At 32.9% G+C, this 22,079-nt stretch overlaps 1 protein-coding gene across 1 annotated transcript in view; it reads left to right on the top strand.

Annotated features, from left to right (window-relative positions):
* Positions 1-22,079, top strand: part of LOC133180328 (receptor-type tyrosine-protein phosphatase mu-like) — a 46,496-nt gene that overhangs the window by 21,525 nt on the left and 2,892 nt on the right. The window contains exons 10-22 of the mRNA XM_061314874.1: positions 12,589-12,662; positions 12,869-13,170; positions 13,245-13,332; positions 13,583-13,647; positions 16,228-16,264; positions 16,389-16,486; positions 16,718-16,846; positions 17,352-17,500; positions 17,904-18,039; positions 20,217-20,363; positions 20,575-20,662; positions 21,322-21,395; positions 21,665-21,799. Coding sequence (XP_061170858.1) covers positions 12,589-12,662; positions 12,869-13,170; positions 13,245-13,332; positions 13,583-13,647; positions 16,228-16,264; positions 16,389-16,486; positions 16,718-16,846; positions 17,352-17,500; positions 17,904-18,039; positions 20,217-20,363; positions 20,575-20,662; positions 21,322-21,395; positions 21,665-21,799 — 1,522 coding nt within the window. The remainder of the gene's footprint in view (positions 1-12,588; positions 12,663-12,868; positions 13,171-13,244; positions 13,333-13,582; positions 13,648-16,227; positions 16,265-16,388; positions 16,487-16,717; positions 16,847-17,351; positions 17,501-17,903; positions 18,040-20,216; positions 20,364-20,574; positions 20,663-21,321; positions 21,396-21,664; positions 21,800-22,079) is intronic.

Raw genomic sequence — 22,079 nt, forward strand, 5'->3', positions numbered from 1 at the left:
CGTAGAAAATATATAAGAGGGGTTAAACCGGATGCCATGGCTTACGTCAGGTTACGAATGCGCGAGAATGCTAGAGAGTTCGCCTCTAATACAACTTGCCCTTAGAACAATTCGCCCTTTTTGAATTAGAATATGTCAATCATTGGCAAACCTCGCTTTAAAATCTGTACATCGTATTTATGTATTCTTTGGCGTAACCTAGATTCAAATTTCTCTTTTATACATATATCCATATATACAAGCTAAATTCTATGGTTCAAGAATTTTAAATAAGTAGGAAGAACTTATATAGATAGCTTACACTGTAACAGCTTGAACATGTTGAATTACAAACTATTAGGTTTTCAAAGATAGTCTTTACCATGTTTACCGGCATTAGTTTTATGCAACAAGATTCGCAAAATAATTTGATAGACAGCGATCCAAAAATAGCTTAATAAAGGCCTGTAGCAACGTTTTTCCATGTGTGAGAGAGGGAAAAACATCAAAAAAAAATTCTGCGTACTACAGATCTGTTCTACAAGAGTACCATCTATCTTTCCAATGATAGAATATCTAGTACAGATTTTAAGTCCCAGGCGTTATGGGTTACATGTATCGATACAGCCCGATTTTTTTAATGACAAAACTATAGGCCATACAATTGGGGATAAAATTTAACAATTTTGATATGAAGGTACAATCACTCAAATAAGGCAGATCAATGTAGAAAAGGTTAACCTGTGCCACCTTTCAGAGTAACCAATGAACTCGTCCATGGATGCATTGACGGTCGTTGTAACAAGAACAGATGTGAGTTACCCCATATCCAAGATATTCGACTTTTAATTTACTCCAATTTCACTAGGAAAAAAACTGCACATGTTTTGAAACTGGTGTATAGTTCTTCATGTCCGTAGCAAATACTGTCGCCAGTATAAGCGTCACTAACAAATAGTGCACACACCTGTGCTTGCAAGACCAAATAGCCAAGGTCTACACACGTGCGATGAGATTGTCAATCGCATCTCCTCAGACCTTTCTGGCGAGCTCGGAAAACATGTTGTTTTGCCGAGAAGTTACGATCGCAGGTAATTACACACAAAATTGATCCTTTTTTGCGTTTTTAAATTGATCGAGTTAATTGATAACCTAGCATCGCTTTAGATAACTCGAGACCCTCTAGTGCCGAGACCCTCTAGTGCCGAGACCCTCTAGTACTCCAGTACAGGGTCGGATCCAGCAGGTTTTGAAAGGGGGTTCTAGGTCACATCGCAGGCACTTAAATTCAAGCCCGTAGCAACGGTTTTCAAAGGGGGCAACATCTTAAAAGAGTTGACAAGCAAAAAAAAATCAATAAATAAATAAAATAAAAATAACAACCTCTGCACCACACTATAAAATCCTATTTCGGGGGGGGGGGGGGACTTCGTATAACTTTTCGGTACATTTTGATTTCTTTTATATGTTTGATTTTTCCGTATTTTGAACTTTCCCGCAAGAAAAAGGCCGGGGGAGCTTTCAGTGCAAATCAAAACTTATATATTAAAATCATAACAAAAGATTATTTTTTTAAGAAAAAGTGAGCCACCCCTCCCCCACATACTAGGGAACATTTTGAACCTTTCTCTTCATTGATTAAAATATCCCCAAAATATAAGGAGACAAGTATTCTCTTATGCATGCTTCCTTTCATGACTTTTTATGCACACTTCTTAAAGATATTAACTTTAGAAAATGGTCCAAAAATGGCATAGCCGTACGTTCTTCGGAACCTTCCGATGATATCAAAGTTTTTTCATGTTACGTGTAAGTGGTCGAGGCCAGGGGTCGGGGTTGTGAAGGTACACGGAGGAAAGCAATAAGCAAAACTCTATCTAAAGAGCAGAAAGGTCAGAGAATGAAGTACTTAGTACTGAGTACACCTTTCCGTAGACAACGAGAAGAATTTTGGATAAGAAAGCTAGGGACAGCCTTTCCCTATGGATGTAATGACAATGTCGATAGTGTAGGAAATCTTTCCAGTCCACAGTGTAACAATGTAAATGTGATGGGACTTTTTAACCATACACAGAGACGTAAGCGTAGTCATGGGCATCGGTCTTACAATAAACCTTTAATACACGATGTCTCTTTTGATTCATTACTACCTTACGTAAATCAACAGTTAGGTCTACATCATATTCGCACCAAACTTTACTCTGTCCCTTTGAAACTTTTAAATAGTCTTATTGAAAAAGTCAAGGAAAGTCCATTTTTTGATTCCTCGACACCAGACACTACTGGACTTATTATCCCCTGATATTCTGATTTTTCTCTGAAAATCTCTGTCAACCATTGTACTTTCACTGTACATTACTGTACTTACCTCTGTATTTCACAGTACATAACAGTACAACACTGTACAGAAGCACAGCATTTCACAGCACCTCCCTGTACTTCACAGTACACTTCCTCTGTACATCACAGTACCCCACAATACTCCACAGTACGCAGCCACTGCTTACCACTGTACGTCACAGATATTAGCTGTACAGATAACTGATCTTCACAGTACATTGCTGTTATTCCCTGAACCCTCATACTGTACATCACAGTACATCAAAACATTCTACAGTTTATTCAGTAAATACCAATGTACAACCAATTTTACTCTGTCCTACTCTGAAAGCTTTGTATCCTAGGAAATTTATTTAATATTTTTTTTAAAAAATCTTATTTTATTTCATGGTTCCTTTTGGATACATGTATTTCTGAGAGATTAATTTTCAAAATGGATAGAGCGCCCTTGATTCTAGATATAACTGAAAATGTTTTATTTAAATGTTCTATTTTCTTTTTAATACTTTTGTCCAAGTATTTTAAATGAGTTTCCATTTAACATCTGAGAAATGAGTAAACGGACATTTTAAAGAGTTAAAGAGTTTTACAATTCTTTTAAATTTATAGTTAATTAATTATATTAATCTTTTCTCCACACAGTATTGCATGTTTTTAATTCTACATAATTGTGTACACTGAAAAGCTGATTAAAGCCAATGTTATGATTTAGATTTCTGATTTTCAATTAATTCAACTTTTCATTTTCCTTGAATTATCTTTCATGTACAGCGTACATCTACTGATAATTTTCTCTTTATATTCATATTATGAAAACAACTAGAATTAATTAATCGTACTGATAACCCCCCCCCCATTTTTCTCGACAAAATGAGAGAAATTATTGAAAATGTACCGTCTTTACTGCAATATGTCGATAATTATTGACCTTAAGTTATATTGCCGGTATTGAACTCCAGAACAGTGCTGATTATCTTGGTTTGTGATGATAAACGTAATAAAATATAAATAATTTTATTAATAACATAGTTGCCAATTAATTTGATATAAAATACAAGGTATTAATCTTGTGAATCAAGTTTTAACTTAAGTGAATATATGGAACCGTTGCTTTTTACCTCTTTCCAAGTTCAACCTTTAAATCAATCAATACAGGCCCGTAGGAAGCAATTTCACATCTGGGGGGCACAACCATACATTTTCAGTTGGGGGGGGGGGGCACTATGAACTACCAAAATTCCTTGACAAGCTAAAAAAAGGTCATCAGACATTATTATTGAGTGAGCACAAGCATCTAGCAGCTATGTTTTCTATAGTATTGTATATATCGGCAAAATTATTGGGGGGGGGGGCCGCGCCCCCGTGCCCCCCGGTTCCCACGGCCACGTAATAAATTTAATTCAAGAATTAATTATCATTTTATTCTATTCAATACAATGGGTACGTATATCCGTATACATGTAGCTTGCTTTATTTCCTTTTACCATTGATTAGAAAAACATGTTTTTAAATATTTCTCAACAAGACAAGCGCCTCTGAATTTTTTTTCTCTATGTACAATTTGGTTTAAAATTAAGGAGTAATTGTACATGTAATTCAAAATATCCCTGCTAACCGCTTTTGAGGATTTCTGGTATCCTCAGACAGATTTCTGAAATGGGTAAGAATAATGATCGTATGACATTTGTTACAGCTGATGTGGAAACACACCTCCCGCCAACCGCAACCCCTCTTTCCACCCCCACCCTTTACGAAAAAACACTAGACACTTGGTATCAATACTTCATAATAAACGAGGTCCTTACTAAACTTCCTTGCTGATCGAAAATAGATCGTGAATTTTTAAATACTATATCAAACAATTGTGTCCTAATTAGGCTCTAAACCATTACATATAAGAAAACTTAAAATATGAATAGAATTCCCCGAATTACATAAAAAAAACCCCTAAATATCTGGTATGCATCAAAGGGATCCAATTTTATGTGTCGTTTTACTTTAAATTTCTTTGACCACTTGGCACAAACGTATTCATCATAACGTTTTGTCTCAGTTTCATAGATCTCAATCACTGGCCCAAAAGATAATCAGCGCAAAGTTTTACCGTCATCTCTCTCTCTCTCTCTCTCTCTCTCTCTCTCTCTCTCTCATGTACATATAAAGACAGAGGCTGTGACATCAGTGTAAAAATAAAGTTTTACATGTATATGCAGTGCGTATAATTCCGACTGAAATTTGATTTTTTTTTTTATTTCTTCTGAACTTTTTGCATGTGATTTATTTTCAAATTATGAATTTATTGAATTATTTAAATAATAATTGCAAGTTCACATAATGTACCCCATGAACATAAGAACAAGGTGTGTATTTAAACTATACTTATGAAAAAAAGACTTAATTAGACTCTGTTACACCACCCTTTTTGTTGCTTGATATTGCCCACCCAAACTAAAAATGTATGGACATTCCCTGTCAAACCAAGTAAACAGGTCTTTCGCGGGACTGCACTTGTTTTATTTTATTAAAGTTTATATTCACACTTAAAGTTCGTTTTCTTTTAATATATGTTTATAGATCTATAATTAATGTAGTTCGGACGACATCACAATAACTTATTATTGTGCGATCTATAACTTTTCAGTCCTGTAAAATGCGCATCGCACACTAAACCGATCTACCAGAAAACAGGGGGGAGGGATGCTAAAATAATTTTCTTTTTTCCCTTAAATGAGTTTCACATTATCAGAAATCATTTCTTTTTATATATTTATCTATTGTGAAGGAAAGTGATAGATTATAAATATTTCAATTGATAAGGTGTTCAATGGCTCAAACTTGTGTCCTTAACCTCGCTGTGGCCGTAATATTGCGTAACTAACTTCCTGTGAACTCCGGCGAGTGCCTTTCTGTATAATGCAGTGACACCTATTGTCTTAGTGTCTCGCTACCGTGCACACTCGGATCACCTCAGTCGATTCTATCTACACATAGAGTAACATCACAGACTTTCCGATTGTTTGTTTGATAATTCCGGTATTCAACAGACTCGAAACATTTCGTAATTAGTATTACTGAAAATGAAACTTGTTTATATACATAAAAAAAAGATTCCGACTGGACTTTGAAACATCAATTAAATTTTTTATAAAAGTTTTGGTGTAAACCTTTATGAAATTAAAACTATTATTAACCCTAATCATTGAAATAAATAGGAACGTTTTATCATGTTATAAAAAGAAAATATACAAATGTTACAAATCATGCCATAAAATAAAATGAATTCTTCTCTACATTTTAGTATAAAATATAGTATACACTATTTAATTCACCATATTTAGATTAGCGTACAAAATGTGGGCACATTAATACGACTACAATATTTTGCTGTTAAATCAGGCGAGAAATTATAAATTAAAAATAATGATACCGTATCTACTGAGAGATCAGTCGCTCACACACACAGTAAAAAAAAAATACATGATTGTCCGTGTGTCAAAGTTTTGAGAGATCTGAAAAGTTTTCGCCTTAGTTAGTAATTAGACACTTGTTCATTATACTTCCCCGTCCACAATTTTATTTTCAATTAAATCAATAACAAAATGGCACATGCACTTAACGTTATGTATTTTTATTATTATTATTATTTGTTATCTTCTTAATCTCGCTGGGCTTTACGTACGAATGAAAATGGACGACTAATTTTTTTTTTCTTTTTTCACACTTCCCGGTAATTGCTGGCTATTTTTTTTTAAACAAATAAATAACTTACATGGTTTTTCTAAGATAGCCAGGTCTCTGAACTTCCATTATAACTTTTACATCATACGTGGAATCCTCAATGATCAAAATGTTATTTTTAATTCCGAAATCATTGATGGCTTGTTCGAGTTGTCTGGAAGATGTCCTTGAATCTTCACGTTTTTTAGTCACATTTCTCTCCTCCTCTAGTTGAAGATTGTTAAGTGCGGAACACGATCTCGATTTTAATTTCATATATTGAATGCCAAGTGCTATCGTATGCTGTATACGGATCTGCACATAGATATATTATTCTCATCTGTTTGACGAATGAAGCATTTCTTTAATTGTGAATGCATTTTCTTATGAATATGTACATAAATCGTAAATTATATTAGCTTAGGGTCATATTATTGATATTGATACATTTGGTTTGTACAGCTGATCATGAATAAATGAACCGAATTTTCATGCATATTGTTCGATTTTAAGGTATATGTCATAATATGTGCACCAGATTGATGTCAGACCCCCCTTTTTTCACCGTTGAACTGGGGTGCCGATGGGGACATTTTACTTTAAAAAATTCACTAAATGTAGTAATTATAAGATTTCAAAATTAATTTTATTTTGTTATTCTCAACTCAAATTATGGGAAAAGAAACAAACAAAAATTCATCCAACACTTGATCTGTGGTTCGCATTTTTCGACTTACAATAACCCAAGAAATATTATACTAAATATAGTATGTCAGCTTTTCAAATTTATCTTGGATATATTTTTCCTCTCCATATGGTCATGAAATAGACAATGATCTACTAATAGCAATGGCCTTAAATGTATATTTACAGACTCAAAGTGCTAAAAATGTGTTTGAAGCAACTAAAAAATAACTAATTAAAGAATATATTTCAAAAAAAATATGCGAATTCAACCTTTAAAAAATGGAATAAATACAAATACAGCAAAATATCCTGAATAAATTTGAATTCACATTTCACGGCATTTGCAGCAAATCATAAATCAATTCATTGAATTTTTTATTAATCAATCTTTCTTTTAAAATTTAATTATAAATATCAAGCTTAATGGAACCAGTTCGGGGGGGGGGGGGGTCCTTCCTTTTTTTGGCTCACTAAGGAATTCGAACAGTACGGTGTCCCTCAAACTGAAAAAAATTATCTGTTTGCCCCCGGCAGATCCTGGGCTGCCTATCTGATTTCTCTGTCCCACGGAGCTACATGTACAATTCTACTTTCCGTATAAGTATAATAACATTGTTAGTGAAACTAGGCCTTCCAATGTAATACTCTAAGGGTATGCAAGGTGTATATTGTATATGAAACACATCTTAAAGTTTTTAAACACAAACTTATTTAACACTGATTGATTACTCTTGCAATTAAATTGGCTTATCCTCTCTCTCTCTCTCTCTCTCTCTCTCTCTTTTACAGAGAGGTTCTGTATACTTTTATCTGAAGTGCACTTAGTCTACTATTTACACAGCAAATAACACATCAGCTGCATGTTACTTTTTTCGTCCTAATTTAATATTATAATTATAATAATTATTATTAATATTAAAATTTCAAATAACTCCCTTAAGTTTGTTGTTTGTTTGCTATTATATTTGAAGACTTAGAGAAAGAGAAAAAAAATTACAATCCAAATGATAAATAAAAATAAATAAATAAATGAATAAATAAATAAAAATATAATTTTTCATAAATAATTCAAATAATGAAAGTATTCTGAAGTTTTTTTGATATCTAATTATTTGATTATGGATATCAAAATAAACGTCTCAATACGTATAATCTAAATCTGTGTTTGAATTTGCGTTTCTATTAATTCAAAAATATCTTAAGTTTGAAGCTCTCAAGAAATTATAAATATATTGCTTCCTGTCGTTGTGTAACCACCCCTTGTTGATATATCAGGACACTCAGTCTTGAAACCTATTGTTTAAATCTATGGCTACTGTCCGCTGTTTAATCCACCGTTTTCCTGTTTGGTATACATTTTCTGTTGGGTGTACACGTTAACCCACAACCATGATAAGCGACCCTACCCACTGAATCATTCTTTTCATTTTTTGATATTTTATTTGTATTGACAAAGTCAATTCAAACAATAATTAGGTTTTGTTTTTTTTATCACAAGCCGTGGTGAAAAATAATTAAATTGACAGGGTAAATGTATGAGTGAGAGAAAGAGAGACTTGATTTTTTTCATAAAAAATATTTTAAAAATATATAATATACTTAGTCTAATGTTTCAAAATTTTTCTTAACATGTAACTTTGCCTACCAAATCAGGTTGTTAACCGCATTATCGAACTATGGAAAATGACAATGTGACGTTAAAATTGTTCAATACTATGAATGATAATTATTATGTATAATTTAATTGCTCAGTAAATTCAAAACTTTAAGACTAGAGGAATCATAATTATCAATTAAATGATCTTAAATATAATTTATAGGATTTATTTTTTACTTTTTATGTATGTTGCTAGTGTGTGTTAAGTGTACTAACAGCACAAATTTATCACTCTTGAAATAAATATTTTATTCGCTTAAATCTAAAATACCAAAGGCTTCTTAACAATTAGAGAAGTAATAAGAGAAGAATAAAATTTAGGAAATTCAAAAGTTAAATTTCATTCATTTAATAAGTCTAAAATATTCGCAGTATGGTTCAGTGATGTACAGTGCCAAACTGGGATGCGTACATTGAACTTCAGTGATGTACAGTGCCAGTCTGGGACGCGTACAGTGAGCAACAGTAGTGTACTGTGCTGTACAGAAGTTGAGTACTGTACACGTCTGTGATGTACAGTACTGTACTGTGCAGGCGTACAAGGACAGACAGTGGTGTACTGGGCCGTACAGAGGGGACGTACAGTAAAGTACAGGGATGTATAGAAAATAACAGTGGGTTTGTACTGTGATTTACTGGGGATTACAGTAGGCACAGGGATTTTGTACAGTGACTGTACAGTGTTTATACAGAGAAAAGCAGTACTTAAACAGTGGATATCAGAGTTTATCAGAGATTTTTCAGAATATCAGGGAATTTTAAGTCCAGTAGTGAGAATACAGGCTCGGATCTGTAGTTATGGATATTGCCAATCATAGGCTTTTTAAACCCCTGCGTTTTACTGAAGAAAATGCAGCTAAAACAATCCGTTTTTTCCTTAAACTTCAATATGCCAACAAAGGAATTGACGCGGTTAATTTAAGTAATATTCTTAATCACAAAAGGGTCCAGTCTTGTATTCCACCATATTTCAAGTTAAAGACTACACCTTGTATTTCCTACAAATATACATCGACTATTGCTTCCAAACTTTTTAATTACAAGAAAACTTTACAGGGCCTGGATATCGAATATCTGAAACATAATCCTCCATCGTGTCCATGTTCTTCTTCGCCCTATAACTATAGTCCTGCTGGACACGTTATTACTGGTGACTAAATATAGTTAAAAATGAGGACCTTAGATCACTAATTTTAAAAGGTCCTAAATTTAGGGAACCCAGATCCTTCAACTGGCGTAAGAATTTCATAAATATTATGGATTCTGTAGAGGACTACGCCAGGCGATGGGCCAGACATGAAAAAGAAGACCTTGACACTTTGTCAGAATGGATTAAATGTATCAGATGTGTGTTAAAATCGCGCACTAAAAGATTGAGAGGCAATATGAAAACCATCTATCCTTCTGTATTCAATAATCCAGAAGTGAAAAAAGAATTAGATAGATTACATGATCAGTACGTACTGGTCCCTGCTGACAAAGCAGGTAACAACATTGTCTTTGTTTGTAAGGCTCATTATATTAAATGTATTTTAAAGGAACTTGGATTTAATTCTACAAGTGGTAATCCAACTTATACTCATAGTTCCCTTTCTAAGGAAGAAATTCTTCAAAATCATATGTCAATTTTGAATATTTTTAATATTCCAAACAACCAAAATGAATTAGAATTACCATATTTATATTGGATTCCGAAACTTCATAAAAATCCTTACAAACAAAGATACATAGCGGGTTCCAGTAAATGTTCAACCAAGCCTCTATCTTTACTCCTCACTAAGATATTAACAGTGGTGAAGGAGAAACTTCAAGAGTACTGTGCAACAATATATTCGAGAAGTGGTGTAAATCAGATGTGGATACTTAAAAATTCCAAGGAACTTTTGGAAAATTTGAAATCACAAGATTTTACCAAAATCAACAGCTTAAAAACTTACGACTTTTCAACTTTATACACAACCATTCCGCACGATAAATTAAAGTCCAGGCTTTTTGGTATCATTGACAGCTGCTTTTTCAATAAAAATGGAACTCGTAAATATACTTACCTTGTCATTGGTCATTTGCAAAATTATTTTGTTAAAAAACTTTCTGATTGTACACACAAGTACTCTGAAGTTGACATTAAAAAGATGCTTGAGTTTCTGATTCACAATATCTATGTGGTTTTTGGAGACCAGGTCTTCCAACAGTCTATTGGAATTTCTATGGGTACCAATTGCGCCCCGTTATTAGCAGACCTTTTTTTGTATTCATATGAAGCAGAATTTGTCCAAAATCTTGTACGTGATAAGAAGAAAACACTTGCTGTGGCGTTCAACTCGACATTTAGATATATCGACGACGTATTGTCAATTAACAATGGCTATTTTCATTCTTATGTCGATACGATATATCCTGGTGAACTTGAGATAAAAGATACCACAGAGTCTGACACATCTGTTTCATATTTGGATATTTTACTTGAAAAAGACGTTAATGGTAATCTAACAACCAAGCTTTATGATAAACGTGATGACTTTAACTTTTCAATCGTCAACTTCCCTTACTTGTGCAGCAATATACCTTCATCACCTGCATACGGGGTATATATCTCTCAGTTGATTCGATACGCAAGAGCATGCTCTACGTATGTACAATTTCTAAAACGAGGTAAATTATTGACAAATAAGTTGATGAAACAAGAATATCAGCTGTCTCGTTTAAAGTCATCATTTCGTAAGTTCTATGGTCGATACAATGACCTTGTCAGCAAATACAATTTATCATTGAGTCAAATGCTGACTGACGTTTTTCATACTAATTGTTAGGCCATTATTTACACACTGAATTGTCGATGGATTTCTCCGTTATTTCCCGATCATGACAAGGAGCACACGGCGGGTGTGACCGGTCGGCAGGGGATGCTCACTCCTCCATGGCACCTGATCCCACCTCTGATGTTTGGAGGTCCGTGTTTGCTCTGCTCCTATTTTGTATTGTATAATGGACTTTTGAGCTTGAATACTGTTCGTTATCTCCATATATTTCACTTATTGAAGAGATTGAAGTACTTAGTACTTATTTCATTGAAAATACTAGACGTAAAAATATCTATATTACAGAAAAAAACATTCTCTCTCTCTTCCTCTTTTTGCAAAAATAAAGGGGTTCAAACACCCGCACCCCCCCCCCCCCCCTGGATCCGCCAATAGAGTTAAAATGGAGTTAAAATTCAACCATTACGACACCTGCACGCTTAAGCCTCTTTTAATTCTGTTGTTAATTTTAAAGGCTACATTTCAATTGTGATAGATACCTAGATCAGCATTTCATATCATATCATTTAGAGGTCATAATTTATTACCATTACAGACTAATTAACCAGTTTTATATAACGATAAAAATTAAAAGATACTTGTACAAAAAAATTGAATTTAATTACAAATTAATTTATAAAATCATTAAATCCAGAAATTTTCTTTGAATTTCGTTTAGAAACACATGCATATGGTCCACGTATTGTAGTCTTTTTTTAAAAGAGAGCAACTTGTTTTATTTACATTTGTGACAAAGTTGGGTCCTAAATTTTTAAACCCATAAATTGATTTATTTTCTTCAAACTTCAACGGTATGAATTGAATGTTTTGAACGCGTCGATCACTTATGGCGTCACTATGAAATTACGTAGATCGTTTATGACTAAACAATCAATTTATGGTTACACGACAAACCTGTTTTTACACATGCGTAAAAACGACTCGTTCAAAATAGTATTATTTTAGGGAAACATTTGCAAATGTAAATATAAAGTATGTATAAAAGAGCTTTCGGTTATATCGCTGTATATTAAATTCATTTATATAGGTTGATAGTTTAATGCAGGTTGTTTAGAACATAAAAAGGTTTCTAAGACTACTATTTTATTCCCTCAACTAATCTATTGAATGTGTGCTTTATACAATAGCAGAACTGTATACTGTGAAATTTAGTGATTTCACAGTATACAGTTCTGATGTTTTCGAGGTATGGAGCGACCAACAAATTCATGTCCACCAAGAAATGTAAAATTTCATATACATAACTACTCAACACTTCTCTCACCTCGAAATCAAATCACCACAAACCATAATATTGTCCTCAAACCTCGAAAATTTGACACCCTCGAAAATATCTGATTTTACAGTATGCATAAGTATAATCAGTAATAAGTACATATGTACTTGCAGAACACGGACATTGAAAGCCAGTAATGCAGACAAAAGGACAATGAATGCAGAAACAAACCTATCTGATATTAATAGTAAGTCATATATCACAGGGTTTTCCTATCACGAAAACGTTAGTGTCGAACAGAGTTTAATTAAAATGAAATATTCAAATTAAGAAAGTTAAGATGTACTGTTAAATACTGGGGAAAACATCTTTAATTACACTTGATTTTGAAATTTAACAACATAATTGAATTCGATTTCATTTACTGTAAAAATGTGTTTTTGTTAATTCAAGCACCCTCAAAACCAGTAAACGAAGGTTTAAGAAATATTTATGAGAATATGGAAGGAACGTCATATTTAAAGGAGAAAAAGGACTCTAACAGTATTTCCAATAAACACAGCAAAGAACCGAAAACAAGAAACAATGAGCGCGACGATGATATTGATAACGATGAGAAATTACATGACGAAAATCCATACGGAGATTTCTATATAAACGAAGAAACTATCCCAGATATAAATATCGAAGATTTAGAGAGTACTATTAAGGAAAAACGAAAAAATAAAGATGATGGCTTCAAAAGAGAGTATGCGGTAAGGAAATTTTTGTGTAAAAATTTCTTAAATCTTTATTTTATTTTGATTTAAGTATTTGATTTGTATAATAGGCCATGCCTTATGGTGAGAAGTACCCTTGCAACGCTGGAAAACAACCAGAAAACGTACCAAAGAACAGATTCAAGACAACATTTCCTTGTACGTTTAATATCTTCTTGCAAAATTTCTTATTAATAAAATAAAACTACTGTAAAACACATATTTTTTTTTCCAAATCATCATTTTTCTTTGACAAAGATATTACAAATAAGGTCAATGTAATTTCTTATCATGCCTGAGAATTATTCAATGTTGTAAAGGTATGCAAACTTTAATGTCTAGCAATCTAAATATGTTAAGCATTATATATTATGCTTAATTTTTGACAATTGAAAATTAATACTTTCAGACGATCATTCCAGAGTCAAATTGTCCAACAGCCAGTCAGACTACATCAATGCCAATTTTATTGAGGTATTTATTTGAAAGGATAGTCTACAAAGATATCCGCTCTTCCTCCAGGAACAATAAGTCTTAAAATTCTCATTGGATTTCTCTTTTAAAAAGTCTCAAAATTAAGCTTGAAATTGAAGTTTTTTGTTGCAACAATTTTTATTTCATGCATCTTAATATGATTCACTGTTCTTTGAAGTCTAAGAAACAGTCTTTTTAAATGTTGACATTTGTACCCCAAAAAACATTTTTAGAGAAATTGAATTTCCTTTAATATAGGCTTCGATACCAGTGCTTATTTCTTGATATGAAATAAGAAGTGATTTTTGATGTCTTGCAATGATAGCATATGCTTTTTAATATATTCGATCAGTGCATATTATCTATTCAAGATATATTACTAAAGTCAGGTACTCTTCACACAATTGTTCCGAAGAAAATAGTTCCATTCATGATCAGTAGATAAAACATTACAACAAATATTAAGAATAATCATGTATATTTAATACGTTAAAGAAAACAAAATTAACGTTAAAAGATTTTCAGAAAATCACTTTTTCCCCAGAAAAGCAAATAAAAAGTTTTCATATTCCTACGCTCGCTGCCTCCTCAGTCTTTTTCACGAAAATATATAGGTCACACTTCCATTGATAATGATAAATCTTTTCACCAATTATATTACTGTCATGATTATTGTTCGTTAATTGCCGTATATTTTCTTTTGAGTTAGAATGTTAATCATTAACTGTGTGTGTTTTTTTTCTCTCTTTTTTTAAATAACGGAATGGTTATTATGGTTAAACACTTCTCGGCAAAGCAACTTGATTTTCCGAGCTCGGAAAGATCTTCGCACGTGTGTAGACCTAGGCTATTTGGTCTTGCAAGAACAGGTGTGTGCACCGTTCCCTAGTGACGCTTAGATCAGTAGACTGGGTATCAGTACTTGCTACGGACATAAAGAAGTTTAGAACTATACACCAGTTTCATAACAAGTGCAGGTTTTTTACTCCAGGTGAAGCCCTAGACTGGGCTAGAGGGGCTGAGTTATGGTCATCGATCTAACACGAAAATGTACTATTTTTGTAAATAAAAACATTTCTAGAAACAAAAATGAAGTTTATCTTCAAAACGTCTGTATATTCAAAATCAGTATATGGTGGAGGAATATTCAGTGATGCTCCATAGCCGCAACCGATCTCGCGCTTTCCTTTGCGTTTGACAACGGCCGTCAATGCATCACTGGACGAGTTCATTGATTACTCTACAAGGTGACAGGTTGGACCATCTTTAACATCTGCCTATACTTTGAGTGATAGTACTTTTTAATAGCACAAAATCAAAAAATAAATTAAAATCTATCCTTGATAGATCTATAGTTTTGCTATTTATAAAAATGGGCTATCTTTGATAATCCATAACGGCTTGGACTTGTTTTGAATTTTTTTTTTACAGAAGATTCTATCATTGGAAAGTTAGATGGTACACATGTAGCACAGGCCCACAGTACGCGGGATTTTTTGGGAGTCCCCCCCCCCCTTTCACTTTGAAAACGTTGCTATAGGCCTGTAACATGCTATTTGGATTAAATATTCCTGAAAATGAGTGAGGCGTTAAATACATTTTTAAAATTATACGATTAATTATATTTAGTTTATGTTCTATGTGAAATTAAAACTATTTTTATGCATGTGCAACTCTGTGATAAAGTCACTACATGCATGTAACGTTATATATGTACATGCAGTTTGTTTCCTACTACATGTATATGCATATTTTACTCAACAAAAGATGTTGAAACTCAGTAGCCTAAATATTATGTCATTTTAGGATATTTATGTATATGGCAGTTTTATAGTTGACTTTCTACAGCTTGAGTATCTCTGACGTTTTGTCAGTAAATACTTGTTTTTTTATTAGAAATCATCGGAACACAATGAAAATTCGAATAAATTAAAAGTCGAATATCTTGGATATGGGGTAACCCATATCTATTCTTGTTACTCCATGTATTTTACAAAAATTGAAGCAAATCAGAAGAACTAAAATACGGTACAAGTACAACAATGCAGTTTTCTCCGAATGCCTTGATACCTATATAGTGTAATTTTGTAATCCTAAAATATATTTATTGATCAATTTTCAATAAGAGAACGCAAAGCTGGCGTTTTTATATGTGTTTCCTGCAAATTTATATGAGATTTCATAATTTTCTTTATATATATATAATATGATTAACTGCATTGGTGAACTTTGAGGAGACACCATGGGCAAATACACATTACTTTGTAAATTCAGAGACATTTTGTGAGCATGTTTAATTACTTAACTACAGAGGATCGGATATCTTTAGTTAAGGTCATATAATGGCGGTCTATACATATCATTTTTCATTTCACAAAAATAACTCGAGTAACTACATTTCTCTTCTTAATTTGCAGATAATTTTATTGTGAAAACATAAGACATAAACTGCCATAGTCCAGATTTTATAATCAATTATACATTTACCTCTATATGTGTCACATCGTACTCTTCTGAATAGGGATATTTCTTAGGGTGCAATTCTATATAAATTTTCTATATAATGATGCCTTTTTTCAGGGTACAAAGAAGCCAGATGAATATATTGCAGCACAAGGTACAATATTTTCTTTCCCTTCATTGCTACATGTACTATATTAAGACACTTTAAGAACAAGTGACGGCAAATATAGACTCATGTTTCAATTTCATACACATTTCTTTTGTTCTCGTTGACACAGGACCTCGTCAAAACACACTGACAGATTTCTGGTCCATGATTTGGCAGGAGAATGTCACCCAAATAGTTATGCTTACCAACCTCAAAGAAGGGAACAAAGTAATTTGATTTTAATTTGAAAAGTTACGGAAAGTGATATGGGAATTCGATACATTAAATGCATAAAATGGCATACATGTACATATACTAAAATGTGTATGTTATCATTGGATAATATGTACTTCGCTTTGCAATAGCAGATATCAAAATTCAATGTCATTTGGAAACCTGAGTGAAAATTTCGAGTTTTGTAACGCTTCAATCTAAGATAAACCTTCTTTTACCTAACAGATAAAATGCACCAAGTACTGGCCAGATCTGAATCAATCTAGTGCCTTTGGTTTAATATCGCTATGCACGGAAGAAGAGCAAAGCTATGCCAATTATAAAATCAGGAAATTTAGAGTAACCTACAAAGGGGTGAGTCATAAAATTATGTTTTGAATTGTCTTTTTTTTTAAATAGAAATATGACTTTATTTTATAGGCAAAGTTTCCGAAATTTATTTGAAAAGTAGTTACAACTAATACTTGTTTTGGGGATTATTTTTGCTTAAGATAAGGGGACATACTGCCCCTATAATGAAAGGCAATTTCATGCATATAAGTCTGCAAACTATTATCTGAAACACCATTTTATAAAAAAAAATATTAATTCTATTTTTAATGAATGTTTTAGTAGTACTGACAGCACATTTAAAAACGATCACATTTACTCCAAACATCAATCGTTTACTTATCTAATGAACAAATCTTTCCTTTTCACTAATAACCATTATGTTTTAGCATGTAAAAATTATCACAAGAAATATTAATAACTCTACAGAAATTTTCTCTACATCTAAATTGGATTTCTGTTTAATTGAATGTATATACATGCTAAATACTTATTCCAAAAGAAAATTGTATTTTTTTTTAACCATCAGATAAAAAAATCTCGCATGGTAACTCAGTATCACTACACAGCCTGGCCGGATCACGGGACCCCGGAACCGCTCTGTCTAGTAGTTTTCCATGACCAGGTGACAAGGACAAAAGATAAACAAAATGGTGGTCCAACATTAGTACACTGCAGGTTTGAAAAATATGATTACTCCTAAACCTCATAGACTTAATACTACCATGCTTTACAGTACTCAAACGTCGTTATAGGAAATTTAATCATGGACAGATACATTTGTTTTAAGCAAATACAAAACTGTCTTCAACTTTTTCATCTTATTCCTTACATAGGAAAACATCTAAACCGCACATTTGTTGCAAACACAAAAAAAACAAACAAAAACACAAAACAAAAACAAACCAACAAAAAACAAAAACAAAACAAAACAAAAACGAATGAAAACTACTGAAATGTATCAACACCATTAATGTTAAATGATATGTTGGTTGTAATTATCTTACATTTTATAAAGATTTTATTAATTTTATAGAGTTTTTATTTTTATTTTTTTCAAAAGTTCTTTTGATAATTCTAGTGCTGGAATCGGTCGTACAGGGACATATATCGCTATTGACTCTTTATATAAGGAAGGCGAATCAGAGAGGAAAGTCAACATCGCGGAATACGTGAAGAAAATGAGGGAAAATAGAATGAACATGGTTCAGACATATGTGAGTAAACTTGCGTTAGTAAGCATATAAGTCCATTTGTGGCAAGTTTCAAGTGAATTACATACACGTTACAATATTAAGTCATAAAGTTACAAAATTTGCTAGCAGTCAAGTTTAACTTCAGCATTTCCTCTCCGCTCAAAATTATTTATTATTCCATCAATATATTTTGTTGCCAGATGATAATTTATAAACAAGAGGCCCTAGGGCCTTGATGGTCACCTGAGTATAATACAACAATTCAGAGAATCCATAGAGTATAAAATGAACTGAAAGGCGAAGCTTTGTTGCCTAAAAGCAAGAAAAATAGGGTGATCAGGATCAACAAAATAATTAGTCTAGTATTCATTAACAGTTCATAAATTATCTATTATTTACAAGTCTATCTGATCATTAAAACTATGAAAGTACTTTTTGTGTTATGCAATAAAAATTCTTGCATAATTCTCTTATTCTATTAACCTTTCAAGTACATTATTTACAGTGATTAATTATCAAAAAGTAAATGGCAAAGGGGAATAACTCCTCTCAGTAGAATACAAATTAATAGAGCCCTGGCCAGGACCAGAACACTTGACCAAATGGTCCAGATGTTCAAAAATCTGGTAAAAATACCCTTCCTTATTAAAACTTTTACTCGTTTTGCCTCTGATATGCCCAGGTGCAGAGAAGATTTTTAAAGAAATGATGCATTTTTACTACAGATTCTATATTATCAATAGAGCCCCCTCCCCTCCCCACCGAGAAACACCAGAGCCTCTCACCCTGGGACCAGAAGTTTAACACTAAGGAGCAGACAGGATTTTTTAATAGAATTAATGCATTTTCACTATATTGTCAAGAGTCCCACCTTTACACACAAGCATGTCTGACCCAGGGGTCATGCAATTCACTTCTCTGGAAGAAGTACTCTTGCTCATCATTACTACAGTGTATATACTTAGCTTCTTTGCTTTTTAACCAGAAACAGAAAAAATATTTTCAAAGAAATTTTGCTTTTTCACTACACATTCAATAGAGCCCCCCCCCCCCTTCACCAGAACCCTTGACCCTGGGGCCATGAAATTCACAATTTAGGAAGAGGCATCCTTGCGTATCATAACAATGTACTTAGTTTGTTTAAATGATACCAAGGGGCAGAGAAGTAGATTTTCAAAAAAAAAAAAAATAATTCACGTTCACTAAAGGATCTATATAGATCCACCATAGCACCAGAATCCCTGTCCCTGGGGTCATGAATTTCACAATTTTGGAAAAGGCATCCTTGCTTATCATAACTATGTATTTGATTTGTTTAAATAATACCCAGGAGTAGAGAAGAAGATTTTCAAAGAAATAATGCATTTTTACTATATGATCTATATAGCCCCGCCCTAGCACCAGAACCCCTGACCCCGAGGCCACGAATTTCACAATTTTGGTAGAGTCACCCTTGCTTATCATAACTATGTATTCAATTTGTTTCAATAATACCCAGGAGTAGAGAAGAAGATTTTCAAAGAAATAATGCATTTTCACTATATGATCTATATAGCCCCACCCTAGCACCAGAACCCCTGACCCTGAGGCCATGAATGTCACAATTTTGGTAGAGTCATCCTTGCTTATCATAACTACATGTATGTATTCAATGTGTTTCAATAATACCCAGGAGTAGAGAAGAAGATTTTCAAAGAAATAATGCACTTTCACTATATGATCTATATAGCCCCACCCTAGCACCAGAACCCCTGACCATGGGGCCATGAATTTCACAATTTTGGTAGAGGGCTCAATGCTTATTACAATCATGCCAACAGTTTGACTGCTTGATGTCCAGGAGTAAAAAAGAAGATTTTTAAAGATTGCATTAAATTTGGTGGTTTTAGCCCCACCCCTCAAGCCCCAGGGGGGCAGGGACCATGAAATTCACAAATTTTGTTTCCCTTTACACATAGATGCTATATGCTAAAATTGGCTGAAATTGGTTCAGCGGTTTCAGAGAAGAAGCTGAAAATGTACAAATGTTAACATACGACGGACGTCGCACGACGACGGACGAAAACAGATAGCAATAGGTCACCTGAGTGACTCCGGTAACCTTAAAAAGGAATAAAGTCTCAGTTATTCGTAAAAATATATATTAAGCATATCGGAATTATACACATGCTGGGTAGAATGGTTTTTGAATCTTTTAGGAGCAGTATATTACTATATTTCTGGCACTTGACGCAATGTTCAAAGCTCCAACCTGTGTATACACCAAACCTGAATTCTTAAGGAAAGCAGAGTTAATGACACGTGATAAACCAGCCAATGAAAGTGAACTAAGAATGCAGTTTCAGGTAATTTTAAACATCAGGGAATGGAGTTAGGGAAGGGTTGGCATCAAGAAATCATAATGTGAAACACTGTTTTTAACATACATGACATAATCTTAGAAAATTATCTGTTTCATGTTTATGTAATTATCCCAGTCTGCTGAAGGTTCATACTTTGCTTAGTATCAAAAACTAATTTTTTGTGTATAATTCAACCATGACGAATTTTTTTTAGAATCTACTAAGAGTTCGACAGTCATACACAGAAGCGGACTATAAGCTGGCATTACAGAGCGGGAAAAGTATATCACCTGTTCTTCCACGTAAGCTATTTTACTTCAATTAAAATGAATGTTGATAAAATGAATGTTAATTTACTGCTTATAGATATAAGTGACCTCGCTGATCAGTCTGCAAACGAATCATGATTCGTTCTCTTTCTGTATGATGCTGTGCTTTATTTCAACCAAATATAATTTTTCTTTGCAACAACACTGACGAATCTTGCTTATGTCAATCAAATAGTTTGTGTCAATTATATACGTATGTAGTAATTTTCTCTTCAATAAGATCCACCTTTGTTTATTGTCTCTATCTTCAATGTGTCAATTTTTTTATGTTGTTCATTCATTTTTAGATTCTATTACAATGACTTCAAATTATATTTAATAACTTCATACTTGTACAAAATGTTTTTGCTTATACATTTTAAGTATTTTATTTGCTAACTTAAAGTTTCGCTCGTACCAAAAAAAATTTACCCGTGCCTTACCTATGAGTGCTATTTATTTATGTTCGTTGGTTGGTTGTGCACTTGAGTACTTCATGTCATTGTTATAATGCGAATTGTTTCAGCATACAATCTATTAAATTCCACGACATATATTTGGCTTAACAACATTTAAATACTTTTTTTTTATCATTTTAAGTCAAAAAGTATATTTTATAGTAAGGTGTATAAAGTGAGGATTTCTTGTTCTAGTTGACAAGTACAGTCTTTTTCTGTCTTCAAATATACCAAAGCGAGGCAATTACATCAATGCGGTTTCACTATCAGTACGTAACTTTTTTTTTTATTAAATCATGGCTCTTGCTATTGTTTCTATAAAAATCTAAAAAGAACGTAATAAAATGGATACTGCAAATAAGTTAGATTCTAAATTAAAAAAAAAAAAATTTAAAAATTATACTTGGACAAAAAGATAAAGATCTCGTAGTTTTTGATTTCAACTTGGCAATATTAATATTTTGATGATTTTAATTCAATGCAGACTCTGAATTTTTCCTAGTGTAAATGCACTTGAATTCTTTACCTTTTATCTCAGTCTTACACCAAGAATAATGGATTTATGATAACTCATTATCCGTCACCAGAGGACGCTGTAGACTTCCTGCGCCTGCTCACTGACCATGCGTCAGAAACGGTGATTTGTATGGATCCTTTGAGAGAGGTTGAGTCAGTAGGTGGATATGAAGTCTTGTTCTGCTCATGTTCATCAACTGTGTTTTTTTAAAGAACTCAAAATGAAAAATTTATGTTTATTATGTAATTTAGACAAAGAAATGGTTGCCATCTACCAACAATTCAAAACCATTATCCCTCTTTACTGTACACTGCGAGCAAGAGAAAGTCACTGAAATTAAATGTACTATAATCAACATCATTCAGAATGGAGTAAGTAGTATTTTTGGGCAATGTGCATTTTAATGTTTCATGACTGATATATCGCATAAAATGTT

This window comes from Saccostrea echinata, unplaced genomic scaffold (genome assembly GCF_033153115.1).
Source record: "Saccostrea echinata isolate AGI-Se365-2 ecotype Australia unplaced genomic scaffold, CSIRO_AGI_Sech_v1 ptg000006l, whole genome shotgun sequence".
Lineage (NCBI taxonomy): Eukaryota > Metazoa > Mollusca > Bivalvia > Ostreida > Ostreidae > Saccostrea > Saccostrea echinata.